At 32.2% G+C, this 19,872-nt stretch overlaps 2 protein-coding genes across 2 annotated transcripts; both read left to right on the forward strand.

Moving 5' to 3' along the window:
- The first annotated feature begins 3,767 nt into the window (after window positions 1-3,767).
- On the forward strand, window positions 3,768-6,507 carry LOC139519119 (toll-like receptor 4). Its single transcript, XM_071310935.1, has one exon. The coding sequence runs from the start codon at window positions 3,914-3,916 to the stop codon at window positions 6,398-6,400; it is 2,487 nt and encodes an 828-aa protein (XP_071167036.1). The 5' UTR covers window positions 3,768-3,913; the 3' UTR covers window positions 6,401-6,507.
- Window positions 6,508-18,055: 11,548 nt separating this feature from the next.
- Window positions 18,056-19,396, forward strand: LOC139521279 (toll-like receptor 6). The gene has a single exon (XM_071314751.1). The coding sequence runs from the start codon at window positions 18,056-18,058 to the stop codon at window positions 19,394-19,396; it is 1,341 nt and encodes a 446-aa protein (XP_071170852.1).
- The last annotated feature ends 476 nt before the right edge of the window (window positions 19,397-19,872 follow it).

Here is a 19,872-nt window from a genome sequence, read left to right on the forward strand (position 1 = left end):
ATAAAAAGTCGTAAAGTGTTCTACGATTAGTGATGTCAACACCCATTATAAATAAGAAAATGTGATATGAGTGCCAATAAGACTCAGTTTGTTGTCAATGTAGATGCTATTAAGTTCAGTACGATACAGTCAGAATTTGAAATGATGATGTCCTGAAACTATCCTTTGTGAAATCCCGGAAAACATTTAAGTGAAAAAATCTGAAACTTTAGTCCATTGATTGGGTTAATACCAGTCCTTCTGTGAAATTATGTGTTAAGAATTTGAATTTCGCAATGAATCAATCAACAGGATTTAACTTGTACTTCTGTTTCGTACGAAATGTCTCCTTCTAATCATTTCTTAGTAAAGGTTATCTATGTTGTGTCATGTGAATTGTTGTTTGCCTGTTTTTTAGCCATGTCATTGTCAGTTTTTTTCCGATTTGTTAGTTCGAATGTCCCTTTGGCAACTTTGGCATATTTTTTTTTTATCTTTAACACGTGACTTGCAAAATACAGTTTGCGTCCTAACATACGAGAAACAATCGCAAAAGTAATTTTACAACCGTTTTTTTTTCCTCATTAGCAGTAGTTCTAAGATGTTGGTGTGATCAAAAGTATTATTAAGCATAATGCGTAAATTATAAAATGAAGCTGATAGCCCTTGAAGCCGGATAAATCTGAATAGTTGAATACTTTTTATAACAAATTTTGAGATTTACATAAATATTGCTATAATTAACATGGGTTATATATCGCGCCATTGTGTAATTGTATTTGATAGTTTTTGTATTCTTGTTTTAAATTTTTGCTTATGTGCTATGTCGATATGACTTTTGTGTTTCTGTGATACATAATGACGTGGCTCTTTTTAAAGGATAATCACAATAAGCATATAGACAAGCGGCAAGAATAACAATAGCTTTATGTCTTTCTTATTAAGATGCTGCAGAAGATATACATAAAAGAACTATATACTATATTATCTTCATACTTTGAAGGACACAATTATTTTATATCTACCTGTGTGACGTTTACATGCTGATTAACTATTTACGTCAAAGGCGTGATTCTACGTCAGGGTTAATATTAACCTTACCATGTGTATCTCAATGTGAGGATACGGTCCTATTACTTAAAATTGTATATTAAAAAAGCATTTAATGATGTTGATATATAGTTTTAGTTTGCTTATTACATATTTTTGTCTACATATCAAAATTATAACTCAATGTTGACCGCTGTACCCCTATTTTTGACATTTTTACCGTTTATGTTTGTTTGTTTTGTTGACGCATCGTTGTCAATATAATCGAATTTGTTGCGACTACCATACAAGTGAGAGGTTTAGCTAGCTATATAACCAGGTTCAATCCACCATTTTATATATAAGAAAATATCTGTATCAAGTCAGGAATATGTCAGTTGTTATCCATTCATTTGATGTTTTTGACTTTTGATTTTGCCATTTGATTAGAGATTTCTATTTTGAATTTTCCTCGGAGTTAGTATTTCTGTGATTTTACAACATTTGTAGTAAAGGGGTCTTAATACAGAACAACAACATTTTCCAAAAGACAAAAAAAGTGGAAAGGTATATTATAGTAAAACACATTCGACTAGCAGGTCGAAAGACGGATGTTCTTAAACCCTGCTGACTGCCATGGCGATTGCCAAATAAAGGAATAGCCAGATGTAACAAAATGGATGTCAATTACTAATTTAATACCAAACAGAAAACAATACAAATGCGGAAGAGGTGTTATTCCGCAAACAAGAGGTTCAAATTTATGAACATTATATCTGGATTTCGACAAGACATGCCACTTCAGTGATGAAAGGAATCGAAACGGTATTTAGAAGACCATATAATTCGCCTTAATTAATGATATACTCCTTAATTTTGAAGAGACGAAATAGGATGAATGGATAATATAAATCCAAAGGCAAATATGTTACAAGCTCAAACGGAAATATATGAACAAGTGTAAATTGAAAACAACGTTGGAACCTATGATTGCGTTGAACAAAACCCACAGGTTGTGTAAGTGTACATGCAAACAAAATTTCACGGCAGAGGGCTTATAATACAGCAAAAACAGCGTTTCTAAAAGACTAAAAAAATGTGAAAAAGTACTGTGATTTTTTTTGTATTCATGGGTTCCACTTTTCGTGGATTGAGGAAAATAGCACAAACAAGAGATTCAAAAATTTTCTAGTATACCATACACAATTTCGACAATAATATATATAAATATTTAATAGACGAGACGAAACTAAACGAAAGCTGATTTTAGAGGAGGAGATAAGACGTCTGCGCACAGCTAAGCGGTGTTTTCGTAGACGTATGCAGTGAAATTTACATGTTCTAGCTCCGCTCGATGAGGGAGAAAAGACTCATATCTACCCTTACATTATTATGTTAATTTTCTAGGCACTGTATAAATATTATAAAGCCCGGTATATCTCAATAATAAGAAATCTGATGAACAAATTATTATTTACAGTTGTCACTACACATACATTAGACATAGGCAGACATACATAGAGATATAAATTAACAGTGATTGTATGCTACTAAAAATAGATCAGGATCCTGTAAATATACTTAAGAGATGAGTAGATGATCATTTTCTGTACACTTAAATATACTTGTGTATTGCTTCTAGATGTAAGTGGGTAATTTCCACAAAAATTAACATCCCCCGAAACGAAAGCTGATGTTAATCAGCTATAGTTAGAGAATATAAAGTACTAAATGGTGGCCCCATTGCCGGTAATGCTATTTTTAGCAATTATCTCCTTAAAAGGCGTTTTTAATAAACTAATTATGGAAAAAACTGCTGTTGTCTAATTGAAGCTCGATATCTATTTGTGATTTTACCGCACTCAAATGTATATGGTCCCATGGCTTTTCTTGGTGAATTTTAACGGTTTTCACGATACCTTACGATTTGCAGAAAATTTTCCTTAATTTTGGTCAACATAAAAAAAAATTCCGGCCCTTCATCATATACATTTAGGGACAAATTTGTGCTTGCATGAAACTTCATTCATAATGCTTTCTAGGAGAAAAATATATAAATGATATAACAACCAATCACAGAGAGCCATCTATTTTTATCTCTATGTCATGTTCCCTTCATAAAATGGCTGCGCCCATGTAATTTTATTTGGTACATTGTAACCTTAGAGAGAGGGATAAGGCGACTATGCAATGGCGGTGTTGCCGTTAAAAAAAAATCATCACAGATTTTATTTTATTTACGCCAGACGCGCGTTTCGTCTTCAAAAGACTCTTAGTAGAAGTTAGAAGTGAAAAGAACATGTTCTAGCTTCAAAACATTGTTAGGTTGATTTTCTAGGCACTTTATATGTTTTTATACAACAATAATAAATCCATCAAACGTTTTGGTCTTTTATTACGTGGCACATAACTTATTGTTCATACCATCACCGCCATGGACAGGACAATAAACAAACGAGAAAACGTACTGTTATTTTGTTCACAAATCAATGAATGAAGATTACCGTTAGAAAATAAAATATCATGATGTAAAAATAACATTAGATACGATAACTGTTTACTTAGTGAGAGAGAATGGGTATGTTTGATACCGATTGTTCATTTATCGAGTGGGTTTTCATGAATTTTACATTAACATGTTTAACAATTACTGTGATCCGTGAAAGTATATAAAGTTAATCATTCTGATATACACACTTTACCTAATTAAAAGGTCATTTAACACTTGTAACTTTTCCTCACGTGATCAAGGATTTGTATAGTGCTCGAGACATGAGTGATTGGCCATATGAGATATTGTTGTTATCTAACTATAGTAACATGAGTTACCTGTATGCTTGTTGATAGAACCAGGAAGTACTTTATTTTTTAAAGCGTTTACAACTTTGACTAACTATTAGGCAATATGCGTATCTTCATAGATTTGTGCATAATATCTATTTATTTATGTAAAACTGTGTTTTCAAAATGCAATATTACATTAGATATATTAGGACACAAGGAAGCCAATTGTAAAGATCAAGGATTAACAAATGTTCCTATTAATTTAGCACGTGATATTAATAAATTGGATTTAAGTTATAACAAACTGACTAGACTGGATGCCAACATATTTCTGAGATATAAGTATCTAGGACAATTAATGCTTGATAACAATGCTATTAGTCTATTGCATAAAAAGGCTTTTAACGGCTTATCATTATTGAGTTATTTGTCTATGTCAAACAATAATCTGAATTTATCTGAATCGTATCCCACTGAAGTCTTTGAGTCCTTAAAGAATTTATCCGTTTTAGACATTAGAAGAAATATGAAAACACGAGAATTCAACCCGTATAGAATTCCCTTTTCTGAAATCGGTAACTTGCGCGAACTGTCAATTGATCTTGTGTTTAACGCAACGTTTGGACAGGAATTCAAGAAATTGATCAATTTACAAACGTTGAGATTTGACTACTGCCATGTGAATTTTTTATACAATGGAACATTTTCAGAAATGCCAGTACACATAAAGGAATTCCACATGACAACTTGTAAAGATTTTGTCGTTGTTGAAATTGGTGTTTTAGTTCCATTTCCACGTCTTAAGGTACTTAATATCACTAACAGCAATATTCACTTAACACAGGCTCTCCGAATTTTACATCCGTTTCAGAATAAATCAATGGAAGCAATTCTTTTTCGTGGGATTACTTATGTCAATTTCAAACACGGACTTGATTCGATTATTCTTACACCAGAGATGATGAAGTTTATATCGACTATCTGTATAAAATCTTTAGACTTGTCTGACAATGATATCATATTAGTTAAAAACGCATCACTAGTTTTATTTCAACATCCACAGTGCTTTGAAAATCTAATGATGTCGGCCAATAGTTTTGGATTAGATAATTGGGCACTCAATTTCTTCATTTTTGTTAGGAAACTTACCAACATCAAAATATTTGATTTTTCATATGTTCCTCTCATGTTCAAGAATCCGATTTTTCTTGACGTAATAACACGCGCTAACCATACAAGAGTTGAGGAAGTTCAACGCAAACTGACACAAAAGATACTACCCATCACAGTAACATTACCGAGTAAAACATTTCAGTTTCTGAGAATAACTCATGTTATGGGTACAATGTCTTTTCGGGAATTCAAATTAACAAACAGTTCCCTTCGTCATCTCGAATTGTCTTACTTTGATACAAAATTCTTTCCAATTATAACTGTGGAGGGATTTAATAGTTTGGAACATTTAGATTTGTCAGGAATAAGTTCAGATATTACAATTGGAATGGGTAGAATTCCACATTTAATCCATTTAAAAACTCTTATTCTTAAAGAGACAAACCTATACAATCTTTTACAAACTAATACTACAGCATTTAAGTTTTGTCCAAATATAATGATTTTGGATATTTCTCATAATTATATCTGGAATTTAAAAACCCTTGGACAGCTACACAACCTTAGACTGCTAAATCTATCTCATAATCTGCTGGATAATGTTCCGATGGTAGTTACAAAGTTCGAAAACATTGCAGAACTCGATTTGTCGCACAATCAATTCACAACCATTGGAAAGAAGACACTCGATTGGATTCATACCCAGCATGAAAAAATCGGAACTTTCAAATTATTTCTCAATGATAATCCATTCATTTGTTCATGTAGCACAACCGCATTTCTGCGTTGGATTCTTACAACCAAAGTCAAGTTAGATAACAATGGTAATTACTCGTGTTGGGTTGCAGTTGATTCACGTAATCATATAAACTACACTAAAAATATTGCTGAAGACTTTCACAATTATTTTGTTAACTGTGATCCAATTTTATGGATTAGATTAGGCATTTCATTATTGGTTTCAGTTTTATCAAGTTTGATTTGTATTACGCTATTGTACAATTTCAGGTGGAGAATAATATTCTTTTTTTTCCGAAATTTAAGGAGGTTTGCCGAAAAAGGTCTTAACCTGACTTTTGATTATGACGTTTATGTTTCATATTCCGATGACTGTGTCTGTTTTGTTAAAGAAGTGCAACAGAAAATAGAAAATGAATGGGGATTTAAAATCTGTATTGAAGACAGAGATTTTATTGTAGGCGAATCAATTGCGACGGAAAGAGCTACATCAATTAACAAATGCAGACACATTGTATTTGTAGTCTCACCTTCTACGGCTGAAAATGAATGGAGCCGTTTTGAAATCGAGCGAGCAAAGTATGAAAAGTTTTCACAAAATCTGCAGAAGATTGTTGTTATTACAAAAGATATCGCTTTAGAAAATATCCCCGTAGAGTTTTCCATCATTTGGAAAGATGTACTTCTTATTCAATGGCCAGTTGAGAAGGATGAAGTTCAAATGGCTTGGCAAAAACTTCGACTTTGGTTCTTTTGAAGAAATGTTGAGGATACTAGCGTTATCATTTTGATACATGTACCTTTCATAATGCAGTTAAGTGTGTTTTTTTAGACAAATAGCAGTTTACTTAAAATAAATAGACAGGACTCTTTTTTTTCTTTTGACATTTTATTCATAAGCGCTTTCTTCTGTAAACGTCTTTTCGCTTTGCTCTATCATTATCAACTGTTGTGTTTTTGGATAGATGAGTTGAATATGAGAATACATAATTAAAACCTATATTAACCACATTTGTTTTAGCATTATATGTGTTCTTCGGGATCATCGCCGCTTTTGCTGAACTTTAAAATAACACATGCTGTTCGCGGGGTGAGGTTGTCTGCATCTAACTTTAAGTGATTTCTATTATCTATTGTTTGGTATGGTTTCAGATTTATCTGAGCTATTTTCTTACTTCAATGAAAATAACTCATAGATATACAACATTGTAATATGAATGCCAATGAGACAACTCTCCTTCTAAGTCACAATTTGCAAAAGAAAAAGAATTATAGATCAAAGTAAGGTTTTTAACACGGAGCCTTGACTCACACAAAACAGTAAGCTATAAAGAGCCACAAAAACAAACTAGTGTAAAACCATTCAAGCGGGAAAATCAACGATCTATTTTATATAATAAACGAAAAACGAGAAACACTTAAGAAACACATCTACAAACGCCAACTACTGAACATCAGGTTTCTGACTTAGAACACGTGCAAACAAAGTCAGCGGGTTTAAACGTTTCATTAAAAACTGTTAAAAAAATCTTTGCGATTATTCTTAATGCCGGAGGGACACATTAGAAAATAAACACTTTTACATACATTTGTAATTTAGAAAAATATAATTTTATATCGTTTAAGTGGACATTTTTTTTTATGATTCATCACATTTGTACAATATCTAAATGTGCAAGTTTTCAGACTATATATCACTGATTATATGCAAGGCTCTTTCTCTGTTATTTTAAGCACTTATGGTTATATTTACATTTCACAAATGCAGTATTTATATAATTATTTAAAGTTTATAAGACCGTTGTACCTTGAATTTTAATCTGTGAAGGTGGTTTTAGATTTGTGTGAACACTTTTGTCCATAAGTAATTATCCCTTGTCCCTCCTACTTTTCTCACTGTGTCTATAAAGGGTCTAATCCTGATGAGTGTGTTTTTTTTCAATTTTAAATCTGAGTGTTATTTGGATTCAGCTGACCTTTTTGGAATGAACATTTCCCGGCATCATTTTAACTGCCTCGGCGGACTAGTGTGTATTCATATAAAAGACGCTACTGTGAAAAAAAAACCCGTCTAAATGACGCCCTTGGACATCATGGCTAGATACAGGGAAGGCTTTCTAAAATAAAATTATACGGTCATGATTTGAGTGAAAACACCCGACTCATAGCCATTTGTATGAACTTATAGCTTGCATAAATATGTTAATCTAGTATTTTAAATGCACATTTTCTATCTATGTCACATATTTCAACTGAGGAATGGAAAAAAAATAACGTTTGGACATAGTGGCTAGACATGAGATTTATCAAACATTCTGCTCCATAATAAAGTTTATTTTACATTTGAAACTTTGAAAATGCTTTGGTTGTTTTCTGAACTTTCTATTGTGTATAGGTTTATTAGTTTTAATATGATTTAATTATATAATAGTGATAAAAATGGAATCTGAAATTTTGAATAACTTTCCTCATAACACGTAAAGACAGGTTCCTATGCTTAATACTTTGAGGACTTGCTTTAAATTTCAGCCAACGCCGGGCATGATGTCAGAAAAAAAAATCTAGTAGGAAGTTAAATTACCAAATTTTCGCAGATTTTATGTGAAAAATTACAACAGAACATAGGAAAATTCATTTTATTCAATCTGAAAATGTTACGCCGTAAAAGTGGGATTTTTTGTGTTCAATAAAATAAATTAGCTATAAAAATTGATAGAATAATGTTCAAAAAAGAAAAAAATATCAAGTCCTGTTAGTAGATATGTGCGCGTAGGTGAATTTATTTTTTTATAGCCGAATAGTTGTTGTTCTAAAATCATATAACGAAATTTTAATCCAAACGCAGTACCTTGCGCAATGTCATAGCGTTTTGAACACTTCAACGTTTGCCTTTCACATATTTCTCACAATTGGATATTGAGCTTTACTGAACAGATGAATAAATATGAACTGTCGAAAAAATATGCATGTAGTGCAATAAATTTGGTACCGTTAATTATATTTATCCAAATTGTACATATATCGATGCAAGTTTAATGTGTTTGGTAAGGTAATCGTGTTTATGCTATTTATAGATACATTTAGGTCTGTTTGATTGGACATATTAAGTATAAAGGGTAGAATTTCATGCATGGGTGGATTGATTGTTGATTAAGACATTCGTGTTATTGCAGTCAAGTGCAGTCAAGTGCACAAGAGATTTCTTTTTGCATTCTTTCAAATTGGTATATTCAACCTAGCTTGAAAAGTCGAAACTGAAGAGACTTTTCCGATTAACCGTAGAGAATATGGAGTAATTTGTGAAAAGCAACAAACAGCCAAAAAAGTCGCTGAATCAACACTTTGACTTTTCAAGGCATATTTTAATAGTAGAATAGTAAGCATGCAGCGTGCATTGAGAGATAAAGCGGCAAGTAAGTCAGATAATATCTTGAAAAAAAATAAGTTGAAGTCTTCCAAGAATTAAGATCAGTTCGAATATAATTCTGATAACAAGGACCATTTCAATAATCAAACGCACCACCGAGTCCAGGGATTATGATAAGATCCATAAGCGTAACAAATGCGTAACAAATGCATCAAAATTGCAGACAAGTACAGTCAAGGAGATTTTTTTGAAAATACAATTGACTTTTGCAAGTGACTACTCCCATGTGAGAGTTTATATTATATTGATAAATGTTTGATGTTCGGTCGAGGGTGCGAAAGAGGGACGAAAGATACCAAAAGGGACAGTCAAACTCATAAATCTAAAACAAACTGAAAACGCCATGGCTTAAAATGAAAAAGACAAACAAACAACAACACACACGACACAACATAGAAAACTAAAGAATAAACAACACGAACCCCACCAATAAATTAGGGGTGATCTCAGGTGCTCCGGAAGGGTAAGCAGATCCTGCTCCACATGCGGCACCCGTCGTGTTGCTTATGTGATAACAAATACGGTAAATAGTCTAATTCGGTAGGTCACATTCATGACAGGGAAGGGGATTGTAGTTACGACGTAAGGAACATTTCCGATATCATTTGTGAAACGGTTATTTCATAACGGTCAACCAACTTGTGATGGCGTCCGTAAAATTTACGAAGGGATGATTTCAACTTCACCTTTTGGAACTCTTGGTTTAATAGCTTCCTTGTGAGCAGCAACCCTCAATCAAGAAAATCATGATAACAAATGCAAGCACGGGAATATCGTATCAATTGGGAGGTATATACATCGTATATATACGAACTAGATCATAATGTACAATCTATACAATAATGATTAATACGGCCTGTCCCGCAAGTTTTGTATGATTGCTAAATCCTTCTTCTTAATACATATGCTCTGTGTTGTTCTGACGCAGTCTGTTTTTATTTTGGTTTGTGACCTATGTAAAAATGGACATTCATTTTTGTAATGGTATGCATGATGGCACAAATTTTAACTCTGATTGGACGAACAAACAAAATTAAACAAATTCCAACATAAAAGATATACACTGCGATAAAAAAAAACCAACAAAAAACGATACGAATATAAAATAAAATGTTATTAACAAGAAACATGAAAATAGATGCAGGTAAACAGCTAATATCACAACTATCAAATTCTTTGGATTTTGTAGGATTGCCCTTTAATACCTTAGTAGGTAAATATTAAAAACAAGTTCATTAGATCTACCAAGTCAAGTCATGATAAGGTTATTAACTCGAGTGCTGAATATAGATCTTAACGATTAAATTTCGAAGGATTAATACTAAACTCAAAGAGTAAAAATAATATGATTGAAATAAAAATTATCAAATAACATTTCTCACATAATGAATTTCTTTAAATTTATTACATGTCTAAATATCGTCTTTCTGTGGCATCCGTCCGACCAGATATACACATCGATATAGGTTTATCACTTTTATCAGTTGGTTTTGACATACAGGTATAATTGACATTTTTTCATGGAACTAAAATTTTTCGGGTCTGTTAATTCATAAATAAAGGCAACAGTAGTATACCGCTGTTTAAAACTCATAAATCTATGGACAAAAAACAAAATCGGGGTAACAAACTAAACTGTTTATTCATAACATTTTGTGAACTACACATATTTTATATTTATAGCTGATTTTATTTGTCTCTTTATACATATGCATTTAGTTAATAACCAAGCAGTGTTTTTCTATTTTGTTTAGTGAACAGGGAATCCTTTTATCCTCAACATTTGAAATCGTCAGCCTTCTGTCGTCAATTTGTGTGCATTTTTCATTAACTATTGTCAAATAAAAACCGGATAAAGATTGAACGCTGTGATCACATCTGTATGCGTTTTAAAGATAGTACTTAAATAATGTACATGGATTGATTATCATGTCTCAACTAATTCGATTAACTTTATCAATGTACGTTTATGCTGCCTTTGATTGTTTTGTCTATTTTCTACTTTTTGTAAAGAATGACATTCTTAAAAATAGATTGATGTTTACTTTTTCAAGCATGAATGTATAATTTTGTGTCTTTAGTTAACTAATATAAATGTTTGCAATGTAGGGGGTCAGTAAAATTATGAGTAACGTTTCAATTTGGAAATTAAATTTATAAACATTAATAAAAATATCTGGATTATTGTATACGGCTATGAGCTACCTACACAACGACACAAACAAGACCTTTAGAAGTTACTTACCCTACTTTCTTAACAAAAATTGAGCAGTACTTATATAAATACATATGTCAAACTCTAGAAAATGCGTAAACATATTGAACATATTTTTTTTAATAAATTATACATGTATGGCTAATACATCTAAGGCATATCTGAACAATTAATATACATCTTTCAATGAAAGTAATAAATAAAACAGATGCTTAAAGTTAAAGTTAACACAATAGGAATGAAACAGTTGTATACAAAAAAAAGGGGAAAAAATAATAGTAAGCATACCACTGTCCTAGGATAGGATAGGGGTGAGTGCTCACTGCCATTTTTGACCTTTCTGTATTCTTGATGTGACTGACAAGTCAGGAGCCTATAGTTCAGTGGTTGTCGATGATTCATTTCTGTCATATTTGTTTTGTTTATGAATTAGGATTGCCGACTATCTAGTATTTTTTTCCACTCATAGATGAAGGCCATATATATGATTGACTATATTTACTTACATTCGATTCATTTGGCATTACTCTGCTCAGTTCTTTTCATGGGTTGCAGTCACAGAAGTAAGGGTTTCACATATAAAGGATAGAAATAATAATTCTTCAACTTTTACTTACGAATGTAATAACTTTGACCGTTTTGTACAACTGTCATAGTTGGATTGCAGAGTTGTGTGTGAAGCGTTGTGATCTGAAAAAAAAAGATAGGACTTGAGAGTTATTTTATAACAATTTAAGTATGTATTACACAAAGCGTCAATTTCATACATTTAAAAGATTCATTGAATTAAATACAATAACCTTCATATGCTTTTATACATACAAGAACAGTATAAAACCTATTGACATAGTAATGAATTCGAATGATAGAATAAGGAAAAAAGTACAGCAACATTTGTTGTAATTACAAAAGATATAGCTTTAGATAATATTCCCGTTGATTTTTCCATCATTTGGAAAGACGTACCTCTTATTCAATGGCCAGTTGAGAAGAATGAAGTTCAAATGGCTCAACAAAAGCTTCCACTTTGGTTCTTTTGAAGAAGTGGAATGATAGATACATCAAAAGTTTGCTAAATGCACCCTTCAAAGTAGTTACATATGTGTAAAAGTGGCATAAAAATCAAATGTGCTATCAAATATGGACAGGACATTATCTATTTCGTTTCATGGTCCCTTTCAAATCTGACTTTTTTAATTATACATAATATAATATACCACAGGTCTAAAAAAAAACATCACAACAAAAAATATAAATAAAACGAACACATGCTAGATATTTGGGATAACAGATATCCTTCACCTTTATAGGCACAATGTAAAATGAATCATGTCAATCTATTCTAATTACAAAACTATCACAATCTTGAAATATATACAAAAATATAACAGTTTCAGCAAACATTAGAGACGCTGGTACAATTTTAAAATTTCCAAACGCGACGCAAAGACTGCATAGAAAAAATAATTTGCGATATGAACTGGCACAACCCTAAAATTCTAAAGGTGATGACAGTTAAGATGTGAAAAATTAAACACAATAAACAGCCCTGACCGATCTAAGTTGGCATTATATTTCAAATATGACAACGGTAGAGCAATTACAACAGAGATTTTTTAAACATCCAAATTAAATAGCAGTTTGATAATGATTAGAAAAGTTGATATTGTGAACTTTGGGAATTTTTGAGTTGTGCCAGTTCATATATATAAAATTAAAAATGGAAATGGGGAATGTGTCAAAGAGACAACAACCCGACCAAATAAAAAACAACAGTAGAGGGTCACCAACAGGTCTTCAATGTAGCGAGAAATTCCCGCACCCGGAGGCGTCCTTCAGCTGGCCCCTAAACAAATATATACTAGTCCAGTGATAATGAACGCCATACTAATTTCCAAATTGTACACAAGAAACTAAAATAAAAATAATACAAGACTAACGAAGGCCAGAGGCTCCTGACTTGGGACAGACGCAAAAATACGGCGGGGTTAAAATGTTTGTGAGATCTCAACCCTCCCCATACATGTCTAAATGGAAAACAACGCTCAAACCTATGGTTGCGTTGGATAAATAATTATCAAAGGTACCAGGATTATAATTTAGTACGCTTTCGTCTACATAAGACTCATCAGTGACGCTCATATCAAAATATTTATAAAGCCAAACAAGTACAAAGTTGAAGACGTTGAAGATCCAAAATTCCCAATGTTGTGCAAAATACGGCGAAGGTACAGCCCTTGGATGGTGTAAACTTCCCAAAAAACGTGTATGGTGTAATGGTGTATGGCATATGGTGTAATGGTGTAAGGTGTATTGTGCTATGGTGTATGGTGTAAGGGGAATGGTGCAATGGTGTTTGAGGAATGGTGTAATTGTGTAACGTGCGATCGGGAATGGTGTGAATGATGGGGTACGACATTTCATTGGATGAAAACGAAGTTATTAGGTCTTTCCACTTTCCTGTGGAAAGACCTATTGTATTTCTTCTGATTATTATTATTTTGTTTTCCGCCACATTCTGAAATTTTTGTTTCGCAATATGTCGCTTAGATATTTCTCATATGGTATCGTATAGTTCATGCGCTTTTAAATTTCACCCTGCTAAGACGAACAATTTTCTTTGTAAGAGTTATTTCCCCGAACACAGTTTTCCTTGTGTCTCCATCTCCTCCGTAACCGTAAAAGAAAGCGACAAATTTATTTTATAAAATTGCTCGTTATATCCTTCGCATGATTTGTCCTATTTTGACCGAAGCAATATGAACGTTCCATATAAGAGTTATTTCCCCTTATGCATTTAATATAGGTGATATGCATTTCAATCTTATAAACCATAAGTGATAGAGACCTAGGATCTTTTGATTTGAGGTCATTAGTACAAAAAAAATTTAGAAAAATAGGGCAAGGTCAAAGGTCAAGGTCATATTTTCACTTATTTCCAAAAACCGTCAAAGACATCAACAAATATTTTTATACTAAATTGTTAGTTACGACATGTCGTAACATGTAAATTTTGATTGCAAAGGTACGCTGAACGTAAAAGGGAGTTTTCTCCCTTCTTGTATCTAAAGATACACGTATGGTGATATAACTCAGTAACCAAATATAATTAAGACCTAAGGTCTTTTGATTTAAGGTCCTTGGTTTACGACCTTCAAATTGATCTCAAGGTCATAGCGTAATTTGATGTTCTAGATTTTGACCTTTGCTTTTACCTCATATGTATACATGATAAAGATATGAGACTTTTGGCAATATGTATCAAACCATTTAACCTTGAAAAAATAACCGGAATTGACCTTGTGTAAACCGGAAGTAGCTATTTTTTTTACTTTATTAGTATAAAAGTATATAGAACCAGATATTTTTGGAATCAGTGTCAGGTAAAAATTCAAATATAATCTGAGTAAAAATTTTTCACACCGGAAGTAACAAATTACCGTCCATATTTAAAAATATTGTATAGAAAGCATATATTTATGGAATCAGCGTACAATAAGCTATTATTCGACGATTGAAATGACATTTTAAACTTAATTTCACTACTTTCAAATGAAAAAACATTGTTTTGTGTGGAAAGACCTTAAATTGTTCTCTGATCAATTGGTTTTCAATTTTTATTTTATTTGTCCGAATTGTAAACATAAACAATAATAATAATCATAATATTTGAAATTTAATTGCATAAAGGGTTATTTCGAATTGTGTAGAAAGAATGGAAAAGGGTGCATGGTGTAATGTGTAAGGTATATGGTGCAAAGACGTAACGTGTATGGTTTTAATGGTGCAAGGTGTATGGTGTAATGATGTATGGTGTATGGTGTAATGGCGTATAGTGTTAGTGGGAACATCGTCCAAGGACTGTAATATATGCCTGGGATAAGAAATCCTTAGTTTTTCGAAAAATTCAAAGTTTTGTTAACCGGAAATTTATCAAAATGACAACATTATTGATATTCATGTCAACACCGAAGTGTTGATTACTGGGCTGGTGATACCCTCGGGGATGAAACGTCCACCAGCAGTGGCATCGAAAACTGCAATTTGTATATGTCGTCACATTTAACTAACAGGTCGATCGATCGATGTTCTTAAACCGTGCTGACTGCTATTGGCGATTGCCAAATAAATCACAAGGTGTAAGAAAATGAATCTCTATATTGATTTTATACGAAGTAGAAAACAATAACCTTGCGGCAAAGATGGTAAACCACAAAATGAGGTGCACATTTGTTTTATACCGTATCCGGATTTCGGCAATTAATGTCTTTTCAGTGATGTTAGGGATCGAAAATTATTTGGAAGGCCATTTAATTTACCTCAATTTAGGATAGATTATTTATTTCTAAAGAGTAAAAATCGAATGAGCGGATTATATAAACCGGAGGGAAAATATAATACAAGCCCAGAAAAAAAAATATAACTATGTCTAAATTGAAAACAACGTCCAAACCTATGATTGCGTTGGATAAAAACCGCAATTTTTATACGTGTACTTGTAACAAATTTCGTTGTAGAGGAGTCTAAATACAACACAAACAACATTTGCCAAAAGACCAAAAAGAGTGAAAAATATATTTTAACAAAACGCATTTGACTAACAGGTCGACATCCGATGTTCTTAATAGACCCTGCTGACTGCCATTTACGATTGCAAAATAAATTGATCACAAGGTGTAACAAAATGGATATCTATATCAATTTAAAACCAAGTAGAAAACTGTAAACTTGCGGCAAAGATGAACAAAATGAAGGGCTACATTATTTATATTTTTTTTTATTTAAGAATAATAAATCCACCATACTTTTTAATCCTTTGTTACGTGGCACATAACTTAATTTTCATACCATCACCGTCATAGACAGGACAATAAACAAACGACAAAGGTACTGTTATTTAAATCATCAATTTTTAAATGAAGACTACCGTTAGAAAACTTTAAATATTATGATCTAAAAATAATATCGGTTACGATAACTGTTTATTTATGGAGAGAGAATGGAGTTGTTTAAATTCGGATTCTTCATTTATCGAGTGGTGTTCCATCAAATTCATTTTAACTGTGCTCCATGAGAGTATACTAGTTAATCATTCTAAAAACAATACACCATATCTAATTTATAGGTCATAAAACACTTAATTGCAACTTTTCTTTATAACAAGGATTTCTATAGTGAGACTTGTATGATTAACCAAATGAGACCTGGTTGTTATCTAACTATAGTAACAATAGTACTTGTTGATTATAGCAGGAAGCACTTTAATTCTTAACGTTTTTAACAACGTTGATTAACACCCTGCAGTATGCCTACCTGCATAGTTTTGTGATTTATAAATGTTTATTTGAACAGACAATATCATATTAGATATATGTGTTGATAAGGAAGCCAAATGAAAAGATGAAGGATAAACGGAGGTTAATCTTTCAGATAGAAATTCAACTATCTATCTAACACGTGAATACAACCACTTTAAAATCAAACTCAATTTTTTTTATCACGAGATGGACCAAATGAGACACTATTTGTATCTAACTATGATAACATGAGTACTATTTTGGTTTTGATTTCTGTAGGAAGTACTTCATTTATGACAATTTCATATTGATGTTAACCGACACTTGGAAAATATGCGTTTCTTCATAGTTTTGTGCTTGATATCTGTTTATTTATGTAAAACTGTGTTTTCAAAATGCAACATCACATCGGATATTTCAGGACATAAGGAGGCCCAGTGTAAACACCAAGGATTAACATCTGTTCCGATCAATCTTCCGCCTGATATAAAGAAATTGGATTTAAGTTATAATAATCTGACTAGACTGGATGCCAATGTATTTCTTAAATATAAGTATCTAGAAAATTTAATGCTTGATAACAATGATATAAGACTGTTGCACGAAAAGGCTTTCAACGGGTTATACTTACTGAAATATTTGTCTTTGTCTAAAAATTATCTGAATGTAACTGAATCGTATCCCACGGAGGTCTTTGAGTCCTTAAAGAATTTATCCGTTTTAGACATTAGTAGAAATATGAAAACACAAAAATACAATCCGTATAAAATTCCCGTTGATGAAATCGGTAATTTGCGAGAACTGTCAATTGATCTTGTGTTTAATGCAACGTTCGGACAGGAATTCAAGAAACTGTTAAATTTACAAACGTTGAGATTTGACTACTGCCTCGTTAATTTTTTATACAATGGAACATTTTCAGAAATGCCGGTACACATAAAGGAATTCCACATGACAACTTGTAAAGATTTCGTCGTTATTGAAGTTGATGTTTTAGTTCCATTTCAACATCTAAAAGTATTGAATCTTACAAACAGCAATATTCACTTAAAACAGGCACTTCGACTTTTACGTCCGTTTCAGAATAAATCAATGGACGCAATTCTTTTTCGTGGGATTACTCATTCCGATTCTCAACACGGTCTAGATCCGGTAATATTAACACCAGAGATGATGAGGTATATTTCAACTATCTGTATTAAAACACTAGACTTGTCTAACAATAAGATAGTAATATTCAGAAACAGATCATTAGTTTTGTTTCAACATCCCGAGTGCTTTGAAAATATGATGTTGTCAGCCAATAGTTTTAGTTTAGAAACGTTGGCTTCCAGTTTCTTTCCTTTCGTAAGAAGAATGATCAACATTGAAGTATTTGATTTTTCATATTTTCCTCTTGAATTCAAGGATCCAATATTTCTTGACGTAGTGACCAATGTTAATCATACAAAAGTTGAAAAAGTTCAAAGCAAAATGACAAGAAAAATTATACCCATTACAGTAACATTAACGAATAGAAAACTTAAGTATTTGAGAATAACTCATCTTATGGCTACAATGATTGTTAGCGAGATTAAAATTCTTAACAGTTTCCTTCGTCACCTCGAATTGTCTTACTTTGAAACAGACATATTTCCAATTTTAACTTTCGAGGGATTTAATAGTTTAGAATATTTAGATTTGTCAGGAATAAGTTCAGAAATTACAGTTGGAGTTGGGAAAGTTCCATTCTTAATCCACCTAAAAACTCTTATTCTGAAAGAGACAAAGCTGTACAACGTTTTACAAATCAATGCATCAATATTTAGTTTTTGTCCAAATATAATGAATTTGGATATATCACATAACTATATCAGGAAAGTAAAAAGCATTGGAGAGCTCCGCAATCTCAAACTGCTTAACCTATCTCATAATCTGCTTGATAATGTTCCGATGGTTGTTACAAAGTTGGAAAACATAGCAGAACTCGATTTGTCGCACAATCAATTAACAACAGTTGGAAAGAAGACACTCGACTGGATTGATACCCAGCATAAAAAACTTGGAACTTTTAAGTTATATCTAAATGATAATTCATTGATTTGTTCATGTGAAACGACAACACTTCTGCGTTGGATTCAGTTAACTAAGGTTAAGTTAGATAACAATGGTAACTACTCTTGCTGGGTTGCTTCACGTAACAATATCAACTATACAAGAAATGTCATTGCAGACTTTCACCATTATTTCGTAAACTGTGATAGTACCATATGGTTAAAATTAGGCATTTCATTATTGGTTTCTGTTTTATCAAGTTTGATTTGTATAACTGTACTATACAATTTTAGATGGAGAATTATCTTCTTTTTCTTCCGAAATCTAAGGAGGTTTGCAGAGAAAGGTCTTCAGCTGACATTTGATTACGACGTTTATGTTTCATATTCCGATGACTGTGTTTGTTTTGTTAAAGAACTGCAAGAGAAAATAGAAAACGAATGGGGATTTAAAATCTGTATCGAAGACAGAGATTTCATTATAGGTGAATCGATTGCGACGGAAAGAGCTACATCAATTAACAAATGCAGACATATTATATTTATAGTCTCACCATCTACTGTCGAAAATGAATGGAATCGTTTTGAAATCGAGCGAGCAAAGTATGAAAAGTTTTCACAAAATCTGCAGAAGATTGTTGTTATTACAAAAGATATAGCTTTAGATAATATTCCCGTAGAGTTTTCCATCATTTGGAAAGATGTACTTCTTATTCAATGGCCAGTTGAGAAGGATGAAGTTCAAATGGCTTGGCAAAAACTTCGACTTTGGTTCTTTTGAAGAAATGTTGAGGATACTAGCGTTATCGTTTTGCTACATGTACCTTTCATAATGCAATTAAGTGTGTTTTATTAGACAAATAGCAGATATACTTAAAATTAATAGACAGGACTCTTTTTTTTTCTTTTGACATTTTATTCATAAGCGCTTCCTGCTGTAAACATTTTTTCGCTTTGTTTTATCATTATCAACTGTTGTGTTTTTGGAAAGATGAGTTGAATATGAGAATACATAATCAAAACCTATATTAAACACATTTGTTTTAGCATTATATGTGTTCTTCGGAATGCACTGCCTTTGTTGAATTTTTAAATTACACATGCTGTTCGCGGGATGAGGCTGTCTGCATCTAACTATAAGTGATTTCTATTATCTATTGTTTAGTATGGTTTCAGATTTATCTGAGCTATTTTCTTACTTCAATGAAAATAACTCATAGATATAAAAAAAAAATTGTGGTATGAGTGCCAATGAGA

This window comes from Mytilus edulis, chromosome 4 (assembly GCF_963676685.1).
Source record: "Mytilus edulis chromosome 4, xbMytEdul2.2, whole genome shotgun sequence".
Lineage (NCBI taxonomy): Eukaryota > Metazoa > Mollusca > Bivalvia > Mytilida > Mytilidae > Mytilus > Mytilus edulis.